Below are 11,264 nucleotides of genomic sequence, written 5' to 3' on the forward strand. Positions count from 1 at the left end.
AGGTGGTGAAGCAGCAGCCGCTCCATGGTCTTCATTACATGTGACGTCAAAGCAACAGGCCGGAAGTCATTCAGATCACTAGGACATGATACCTTAGGGACTGGGGTGATACAAGATGTTTTCCAAAGCCTCGGGACTCTCTCCTGTTCCAGGCTCAGGTTGAAGATGCGCTGTAGAGGAATCCCCAGTTGCAAGGCACAGGCCTTCAGCAGTCGTGGCGATACATCCATCTGGACCCGCTGCTTTGCTGGCACGAAGTCTTCTCAGCTCTCTGCTCACCTGTGCTGCTGTAATTGTGGGTGGGGATGTCTCAGCTATGCTGGTATCAGCAGAAGGATGACTGGAGGATGCAGTACTCCAAGGTGAGAGTGGGTTAAGGTGGTCAAACCTATTAAAGAAGTTTCTAAGATTCATTTAGCAGGGCAATGTAGTGTATAGTTAATATCTTTTGATAAGACAGCTGTCCAGTTTTTGATAAGTTTTCCTTGTAACATTGTCATTATTTTGTGTTGCTAATTTGACATTGGAGATGACCTTCTTAGAGGTTTTGTTTCTTTCCTAGTTTATATTTAAACACATTGAAGTCCAGTTTATGTACTTCAGCTTGCCCCAAAAGTTTGCATATTGTAATCTGTTCAGTTGGCCAATAAGTGATATCATTTTGGTTCATTTCTCATTGCATCCATAATGGCAAACACGGTATAATACCTTATTAGTACTATCTGCAAACATAAAAAGTATGTTAATTGCACTCTTCACAAGAACAGAACTCCATTTCTCAACATTTTTTTAACTATTTTAATGAAGCCTTATAACAAGAGTGATGGACAACTGCAAAGCTGTAAACAGTGTAGGAAAAAAACCTTCATTTAAAGGTGTATATTTACTTATAGCACTGGAGGACATGAAGGCTGGGAGATGGGTAATGACAAATATTCAGTTTAACAGCAAGAGCAATGAACATTAATGAAGTATTTCATAGTGAAATGCACTTAAAAATCTCAAACAGAAGTAAAAACTAACAGAAATGTTAATCATTTCATTCATTTTATATATCCATCCATCTATTTTCTATTTAGCTGATAGGTGGAGGAGGGCTGGGGCCTATTCCTACTGAAATACAAATGTTTTTGCACATCACATAAAAATTAGAATTTAAAAAATCGATATTTCACGCACAAGAAAGTATGTAATGTTAAAAAAAAAAAATGCATTGAATCAAAAATTGATTACCTAGACACACAAAATATCTAAACAGCAAGTTTTATTTACATGTATCATTTAATTTACTATTAATAATTATCTATCATTTGCTCCAAACCCAATGTTTAATGTGTCTTACAGAATACTATAATAAATAATAATAATAAAAGCATAGATTTCCTTACTTGATATTATTTGTAAATATTCTTGAATATGCAGTATTTCTAAAAGTATACAGTTTTTTTCTGCCTTCACAGACTGAGATTACAAGATATTGAAGTGATTAATTCAAATTAATTTTTGTCCAATGAACAAACAAACACAAATGATGCTGAATAAAACGTACATTAACTTTCTCCTGCTAACTCTATTCTTCAACTGTTTTACCAGAGGGAATAAAGGGTTTAAAAGCAGAAATCAGTTCTTGTTGGGCAATAATGAACTGCTTGACTTTAGTGTTTCACTTATGACAAAGTTGCACCATGTGGCTGTTTCATCTTAATTTCACCTCTTAAACATGCCAGTCATTTCATTCAGTGTGAGCTGTACATGATAATGTTAGTGCATCCCATCAGGTTATGTGGTAGTAGTGATACACTTGTGCTCACATAAGGCAGCCTGTATGTTGAGTTTGTGGAAAGGCAACAAGACGATGAAACGATGTAATGTGCTATGGAATCTCACACCGAGTCTGTGTAATCATGCCCTTTAACATTCTGGAAATGAAAATCAGATAATGTTGTTTAAATTTCCTCCTATATAATACTATTTAATATATTGTATGTAGCCAGTCATTTCCTGGCTTTCCCATCAGAGACCATTGAAAAAGTACACATTAAAAATATTCACTATTTTAAATAGTAACTTATTTGGTGTCTCTAAAATAAATATTAACTACTCATTTTTGCATGCTTTATTTTTTGCTTCATTATGCTTTGTAATTCATCACTCAATTTATCCTATGAACTGCTTTACATTACTTTAGCTCTCATGGAGTATGCCTGCATTTTTTGATTACTTGATCTAAAAAAAATCATTAGAATATAATACTGTATGTAATGTAATTTTTATTTCCTTACAGTAAATTATTTTTTTTCAAAAAATGGTGTTAATGAATTTGATTTACTTTCCACACTCTTATTACAAAAATGCTAATTAAAATTTAATGTTAAGTGAACCTTTGCATTATCTAAGTTTTTTTTCTTTTCAACTGACTTTTCAAATTTTTTTATTCCTCTTGTTATTCTTTTTCAGTGCTCTTACTCTTGTTTATTTGTTTCTTAATTATTTAAAATATGTCATACTTTATTAAAATCTAATAGCTAACTTGATAATGAAACATTTTGGTATGGAATAATTTTCCATTTTGTAAACACCTTTACTGGCAGTGTTGCTTGATCCTTTTAAAAATTCCCCTATATATATATCCACATATTTCCAGAAACTGGTGTTTCCAATTTGAGGTCAGGTAACAAGGCTAATTATTGGTTAATCACCTCTAAACTAAACTGGTGAGGGTGATATGAAGGTTCTTAGCACTGCAGTCCCTGCTAGAATGTCTATATATATACAGACTCACGAGGGTCTGCTAGAGCCAATCCAAGCCAACACAGGGTGCAAGGCAGGGCACCAGCCCACCGCAGGGCACACAAACACAAACACACCAAGCACACACTAGGGACAATTTAGAATTGCCAATGCACCTAACCTGCATGTCTTTAGACTTGGAAGGACACCGGAGCACCCAGAGAAAACCCACAGGGAGAACATGCAAACTCCACACAGGGAGGACCCAGGAAGCAAACCCAGGTCTCCTAACTGCGAGGCAGTAGAGCGGCCCACTGCGCCACCATGTCGCCCATATATACACTTACAAAACAAAATACACTGATGGAGAGGCTTAAAGTAATTTAAGTTGGGCCAGGATAATGAGTTTTGTCATAGGCTTCAGGGATTCTAGTGTTAATGTAACCCTCTAAATACTTCTCAGAGGTTATTTCATGTAAGACAGCATCTCACGTCTTGTATTTGTATTTGTCTTGTATACTTTTGCCTATGTGTAGCACTTTCTATATTAAATATAATTTTCCAAGTGTTCAACCATTTCTAAAGATTGTCCAGGTCTCGTTGAATTGTTTTTAATGTCTCTTCAGTATTTGCTGTCCTGCAGTTTTAATGTCATCTACAAACTTCTAAATTTACTTCTTACACAGGAGTCTAAGTCATCAATATAAATTAGAAAAAGTAATAGACCAAGTGCAGACTTAAGAAGAAATCCACTGATGATCTCACACCACATGGACTATTTTTATCTTACTCTTCTTTTCTTATCAGTATTATTTGACTCCTATCAAGTAAATATCTTGAAATCCAGTTTTGTATAGTTACATCTGTTGCCAAAAGTATCTAGTTCATAATGTAATCTTCAGTGAGAGTCTTTTTGATCATCTAATTAAAAGACGAAGACTGGACTCTTTAGGTACTGTGTCTCTCTGGAAAATCCTTGGGTACCATTGGCTTGACTTTGTGTCGAGTGAGCGTTTGCTCATGGAGTCGCGAATGAGGCAAATTACCTGCATTGTGAGGGAGCGTCACTTATGGTACTATGGCCATGTGGCACGTTTCCCTGAGGCTGATCCAGCACGTAAGATCCTCATTGTTGGGGACCCGAGTGGCTGGACCAGCCCAAGGGTCACCCATGTAACACCTGGCTGTGCCAGATAGAGGGTCACTTCCGGAGGGTGGGGCTGGACCATGTGTCTGCTTGGGGGGTTGCCAAACGGGATCCCGAGTTGTTTCCTCGTGTCGTGGGTGCAGCAACACACTGTACCAGTGCATGCTCCCCAACTTGACTTGACTTAGTATTTTATGCTTTGTCTACTACTCCATTTGTACATTCAAAAAATGTTTAACCATTCTGGCTGGTATATTGAGTGTACTGTATTCATTCATGTATTCTTTTAACTCATTTATAGTTACAATTATCTTAATTTTGCATGTTAATAAAAATTTTTATTTTTCTGCAATTATTACTATTCATTTTGTTTCCCTTCTTGCAGATTAAAGTCACATGTATAACTTTCCAGTCATCAAGTATTTTTCCCATCTGAAGTGACTATTGGAATATGCATAGCAAATTTTCATTAATAATGCCTCTCATTCTTTCAGCAGAATTGGTAAAATCCTATTGGTTCTAAGTAGTCTAATTAGTTGGTTTAATTAGTCTCCAAATCTTTGAAGGTCTGAATCATACTGTATATGATACTTTTATTTAAAAAAAATAAACTTGTTTTTCATTCTGCCTGAGGCATCCAATTTGCTTGGATTCAAATTCACAGTGTGCTACTCATTTTCAATGATTTCCTCTAATTCATATCTGAGTTTTTTTGTTGCTATTTACTTTAATAGTACTGGAAAATTATTTTCTGTTTGTTGTGGATTAAACAGAAATTATTTTTTTCTGCATCCGTTAATATCAAAAGCTTTCTTTAATCCTGTTGGTGTAGTGTAAAGTATTACACTAAGTCTGAATTTTTGGTAGGTTATTTTCATTTACATTTACCAGGTTATGACAGAAATTCTCAGCTGATTCTGCACTTTAGGGGTATAAGACAAAGTATAGGAGTCAAGTATATAACTGTTTGGTTTTTTTTTTTGGTGCAGAGAGAATTGTATGCAGTTTAACTTTAACAAAATCAAAATCAAGGAATTGGTTATTGACTTCAGCCACACCAAAGAGCCTATATGCCTTAGTATTCAAGGAGGGGATGTAGAGGTTGAGCATTGATACAATTACTTGAGAGTGCATATCAATGATAGGCTGAAATTATTGCAATGAATGCACAAATCATAGTACCAGCAAAAATATTAATGGTGTGTTCGAGTTTTGCTATTTGACATTAGTATAGCTGTTTACTACCAACATGTGACAGCAAGCCACACTGTATCTCCAACAGGATCAATTTGTATGTTTTGATGTTTGGTGAAAAGTTAATTACGGTGAAGCAAAATATTAAACTTAAATGCTGACATGTCAATGTGCTTTTCTTCATCCATTTCTCACATAAGCAAAACAATCATTGCATATTCCCCATTGTAAGGATGCGATACATTTAAAGGTCTCACATATCATCCATATCTCTGTTGCTGTCTTTTGTTGTTTATTTTTGCAACATCTTTTTCCCTCAATTTACAACTCAGTGAAAGTGGACATTGTTTTCTCACTGTGATAATGTCTCAAAATACCACCTGGTAGATTCCTCCAGATTTACTTAAAGTACACGCTGAAGCACAGACAGTACACTACTTGCATTGCAGCAGCATCTGCAATTGCAGAAGACATTTTATTGAAAGAACAAGCTGGTTATTTTAATTTTAAATAGTATTTCAGATTATGTACCATTCTCTATTGGTATATTTAATTTAGGTTCTGTTTTTTTAGTTTTATCATATATATTTATATAGAGAGGCAGGCTGTGTGATGTAGGGGTTGAAGCTTTGAACTTCAGACTCTGGAGTTGTAGGATCAAATCCCAACACTGACACTGTGTGGCCACGAGCATGTCATTTCACCTGCTTGCACTCCAAATGGTAAAATAAAAGAAATATAACAAATTGTATCTCAAATGTTGTAAGTTGCATTGGCTAGATGTGTCAGCCAAATAAGTAAATGTAAATATTTCACAAATTTAAGGCATCCTACTAGAAAGAAATATCTATGTTGCTGCTCAATTAACTGTAAATAGGAGAAAATAATTAGGTGCGTGGTTTGTTAAATCATTCAAATTTATAATTTTAATTATTTCTGATGTAAAGAAATTCTGAAAGATGTAGTTTTATGAGCAAAATTGGAGACATTTCCATTTACCAAGTATCACACTCAGTCAAAACTCATGGTAACCCACGAGCAGAGACTGATATCATAGATTTCACATTTCAGCCAATTACTTGAAAATTCCGTTTAATACAAATCTAGGGGCTGACGGCAGTGTTTTTTTAATTTTAAGACCCACTGTCGGCAATAGCCAATCTTGCAGAGAAAAGATTGCAACTGTTGCTTAATTTCAAGACGAGTCACAAGTCTTACGGCCATGATACGGAAGTCAGAAAACAGCTGTTTTTCCTTTTATGTAACCAGCTGGAGTTTAGATAAAGAAACTTTATGACAATTGTGTGCTAGAAAGAATAGAAATGTTTTAGTGTCCTTTTCGCAATTCTTCTTTAAATCAGAGCAAAGCAACAGATCGTACTAAATATAAACATACAACATCACTAACGAAAGGGACTCGACATTCGTGAAGAAAGAAAAGTTAAGTAATTAATAGCAGAAGTCAAAAGACAATGGAAAATAAGAGAAAACGCGACGTCAGTAAAAGAGAACTGTTGTACTGCGGATGGAATGGAGGACAGGAGGGTTGCGGGATGCGGCGCAATAAGCGACCTGATAGCGAAGTGTAACCTTCACCTCATGCAAGTTCTGCACATAAAGCTGGGAATGAACAAACTTGATAACATACAATACAGTATAGGGGAATTTACCGGAGAGCATAACAGGTGAACTTGAGAATTCAGCCACAGATGAAAAATCAACAGTCTCCGAAACACCCCGACTTGAAATGTACATTGGAGCACAATTAGCCTTAACGGGGAGTCTTGTTTTATTCTTTAGCTTGTCCTTTACCAAATCTAACATGAACAATCCATTGTCCACATACCTGAATACTTCCACTATATCAAAGTAACTCTTTACCCCAGGAGACGTGCAAAAGACCTGAGCAGGCTTCTGGAGAGCGGAGCAAATCCGGAAAGAGCAGAGTCTCATTTTGTAGGATGTAAAAAAGTGTCCAGTGGTTGGAAAAGGAAATTAGGTCCACAGCTAATACAATCGCCGTCAAATATAAAATAATATTAAGGCAGGGTCACTGGATAAGGAGGGACAAGGAATAAATCACGTTGTGAACGAGGAGGACATTTGAGACAGGCACAGTCTATTTAAACAATCATAAACGACACAATTCTTTCCACTGGCAACAGTTCATTTTCCTTGTATACTGTAGTGGTCCTAAAGCGGGACTAGTCTGGACTCTTGTGATTAATTCTAAGTCCGCGTCTCTCCCCCAAAAACCTTGTAAAGCCTCCTCCGCGAACTCAGTCACGGTTGTCATGTCGCTCTTGAACTGCAACGTATCACCACAGCAACACATCGCACAAATTCACCACTGATCTTGGCTGTCAGGCCAGTCCACACGTCTCCACCTAATAACCCTCAGCGTTAACATATCACTTTCGTGTGTATAGTTCCTTTACCACACTCCTACTTACTGTCAGGCACACACCATTGTTTGGTTTACAGTCTTTCACATTACGGTATTCTGTAAATTTCTATCCTTCCTTTATTATGGCCAACAGTCCTTCACTTTCTGTCTGGTCCAATGCTTGAATCGCATATTCCATTAATATCACTAATGTTGCAAACTTCTGCAGGTTAAGATGTAAGTTTATTCTCACTTCTCAGACTCCACCTGCCTATTCCAAAAGTCAATTTACAGCATCAGTTCAATAAATGTAAATATGTATCAAATGCAATTTACAAAAGTGTTGGATTAGAATTAATTAAATATTTGGGACATCACACACAGTATAGAACATAACAGTTTTATTAGGAAAGAATAGTAAAAGTTAGATAAGCACAAAGACGAAGTGTATTTGAACTTAGAAAAATCATCACGAAGAAGTTTGTTTTTAAATAACATAATTCAGTTGTAAAGTGTTTAAAACATGTGTGAAACAAAGACGGATCACTTCACTAGAAAGACTAAACATTCATTGTTGCTTTATTTTCCTTCCTAGCACATGTAGAAAATATTCATCAACAACAGTATAACAGTCAGTGCTCACAAAAATAACATTTACTTAAGTTCCACACGTAACACCAAAGTATAAAATGATAAAAACAACATATATCATAAATCTTGAAAATGAAGTATATCTGGATTGGACTGGAATAGAATATAGATTAGAAGAAACTGTCACGATGATAATAAAATAACGGGTAAAACACTGCTCAGTGTATAAGTAAATAAATAACTTAATTAATTAATATACGTTTGTGTGAATTCAATCCACAATAAACGCCACAGTTTACAGTAAGAGAAATACTTTTGCCTTTCGTTTTCCAAGATTTCCAAAATTTCCCTTCCTCTTTAATGATTGACTGTACATTCTAATATAATAAAAGTCATTGTTAATTTTTAAATAAAAAATAGTTATGGTAAATAAAAAACAGATATGGTAAAGATTGTTATTGAAACGTTACAAAGCGAATATGTGTCTCACGACAAATACTGTCAAACGGAATTATATTTTTTGTTGTGTGTTTCCGGCACAATATAACGTTTTAAGAAAGGTATTTGAAGAAGAGAGAACGACAAACTAAGTTAAAACTAAATTAATACAAAATATTTTATTAAATGTAATAATCATCATCATCGTCATCTTTTCAAATACAACCTAAAATGTAATTTTATGCAAAGTCACAATAAGGAAAGTAGCTATTAAAAGAATATAATAATAAGATATAAAAATAAAAGTATACAAAATATTTCAATATTAATAATGATTGAATAAATAGATCTGTTTTTTTGTTTTTAAATACGACGAGCATATTAAGATTCAAAGGTAGCTGCCTTTTAAATACTAAGTAAACATTTATACAAATAAACTGAATATATGAACAATGTCGATTCCCACCAGAAAAGACAACATGAACTTATGAAATATTTTTTTATTTTTATCTTTCATTTAAAATAATTTGAGGTCGTAATTAGGCAAGGAAACTCATGTACTTTTGCGTAAATCATATATATTTAAAAAATATGAAATATGACTATATTCGGTATTTTAATTGAAATTCTCAAAAAACAGGCAACTACAAACAAGGCAAAAACATTCAATGAAAAAACTCAATGACTATATAAATTTACTTACAAAACTATTTCAATGCATAACAATAAGGAAATCGACACTTAATGCTCACTCATTAAACTGATCAATGATGATTCCGGACTGCATATTTTACAAGTTATTAAAAGTTTAAATGATTTTCTAAACCAGGGGTAAAAGAGAGCATATATAATTGGATTAAGACCAGAGTTAACATATGCTATCCAACAGCATGTCCAGGCTACCACAGAAGGTACTGCAAAATTCATGAACTGGTTAAGGAGAGTACACACGTAGAATGGTAGAAAACACAGAATAAAAACAGTGACCACTATACCTAACGTTTTTGCTGCCTTTCTTTCCGATTTTTTAGAAATATTTTTATTCTTTCCTACAGAGTTCCTTTGCTGAGTAGATATTGCTTTCGCATGCCGTTTTGCAATTAGAAAAATCTTCGCATAAAGCGTTACCATTATAAAAACTGGTAGAAGAAACGAATATATAAGATCTATCGTTGCCCATGCAGAATTGAACACAAGAGTACAGTCACCTGGACATGGATCTACTCCAATAACTCCTTCAGTATTTCCACCAGAAAGTATCATTGTACCACTATATGTGACGTTTGAAGTCCAGATTGCTGCAACAGCCATAGCTCCGATCTGAACCGTTATTTTATTCGAATAAGTTAATGGATGGCAAATAGCGATGTATCGGTCAATAGCAATCACAGCCAAAGTAATAATTGAAGTTGTAGTTAAAAGAGCAAGGAAAAATGTATATATATAGCAAAATACTTCACCAAAGTACCAGCATGTTTCTATGGACTGAATGGCAATGATGGGCATAATTAAAACGCCAATCAAAAAATCCCCTATGGCCAAAGACAGAACTAGAAGATTTGTTGGTGTATGAAGTTGATTGAAATGAGATATAGAAATAATTACCACTAAATTTCCACACAATGTTACTACTATAGAAACGCCCGCCAGAACGTAAAGCAGCAGTGAAGCAGAAGCCGTTCGACCTTCTTTTGTGCAGGAGACATTGCCTGGATAGTAACAGAAATACTCCACTTGATCGATTAGCTCTTCTTGCATTGCAGTTGATTCGAGGTCGGCGCTCAGATACCTGAAGTAGCTCTGTTACATTATATTAGAGTGTGATCCTGTAATAAACACGGGAGGCACTGCGTCGCAAGTGCTTTTATATCCGTAACAGGCACTTTTTTTTTTTTTTTTTTTTTTGAACATCTCCAGTGTTTATTTGTTTAGTGGCGTATTTAGGTTTCAATCAAATGTAGGAAAATATTTGATTTGAAATTCATAGTCATTTGCATATTGAGTTATTTCTATTTTTTTATTTTTAAGTTAGTATATTGCATCCACAACTTATATAACAGTTTTTTATTTTCTATTTGACCGTACATTTTCAGAAAATTAAAACTGGATAATTATTACACAGAAGAAATTATGCTTTCAGACATTCCACAGTATTTTTTCCAGCAAAAGCCAAACGTTAAATGTAAGAGACATTTAATGAGAAGTAAGGAAAAGGTGGTAAAGGAATTTAAGGTCAACATCAAATATTAGTATTGAAGTTGGAAAATGGCAGATACATTTCTACAAATCTATAGTTCAACATTTCGCTATACCTCAGCAGACAAAAAGTTGTCGATTAAACTATTATTGAATATTCCTTTGTCTTTCCAGCCCTTCCTAACCATTGTCAGGATGAATGCTGTTCCCAAACTCCTCTCTATAAATTCTATAATTCCCTGCCCTGTTTTCCTCCTCACATGTTAAAGATTTGATCTTTTCTTTCTAGCCTTAGAATTGTAAGTTCCTTTAGTGATAACATATATGATGCTGGTTTTTCAACTTTTTTTTTCAAATGGCCCTACAGTATATGATTTATGCTGTGTCCAAAATGGAACTGGAAATGTCTTTCAGATTTCATGGACTCATTTTATCACTGAGTCTACAAGTAACCTTTCCAGTAAATTAAACACAATTGTTTGTGCGAGTTTGAATCTGTGGAACTGTAAGTTTCGCAAGGGTGTATTGTTTCATATGAATTTGAAATTTGATGAAAAACAGAGTCAGCATGGTGGCACAGTG

At 34.7% G+C, this 11,264-nt stretch overlaps 1 protein-coding gene across 1 annotated transcript; it reads right to left on the reverse strand.

Annotated features, from left to right (window-relative positions):
- Nucleotides 1–9,227: 9,227 nt before the first annotated feature.
- On the reverse strand, nt 9,228–10,244 carry LOC120526568 (trace amine-associated receptor 13c-like). The gene has a single exon (XM_039749732.1). It carries the CDS (start codon nt 10,242–10,244, stop codon nt 9,228–9,230), a length of 1,017 nt encoding a protein of 338 aa, XP_039605666.1.
- Between the last annotated feature and the right edge of the window lie 1,020 nt (nt 10,245–11,264).

Source organism: Polypterus senegalus, chromosome 3, assembly GCF_016835505.1.
Source record: "Polypterus senegalus isolate Bchr_013 chromosome 3, ASM1683550v1, whole genome shotgun sequence".
Taxonomy (NCBI): Eukaryota; Metazoa; Chordata; class Cladistia; order Polypteriformes; family Polypteridae; genus Polypterus; species Polypterus senegalus.

Coding starts and splice junctions, on each gene's coding strand:
- LOC120526568 (XM_039749732.1), bottom strand. CDS start 10,244: ATGCAAGAAGAGCTAATCGATCAAGTGGAGTATTTCTGTTACTATCCA.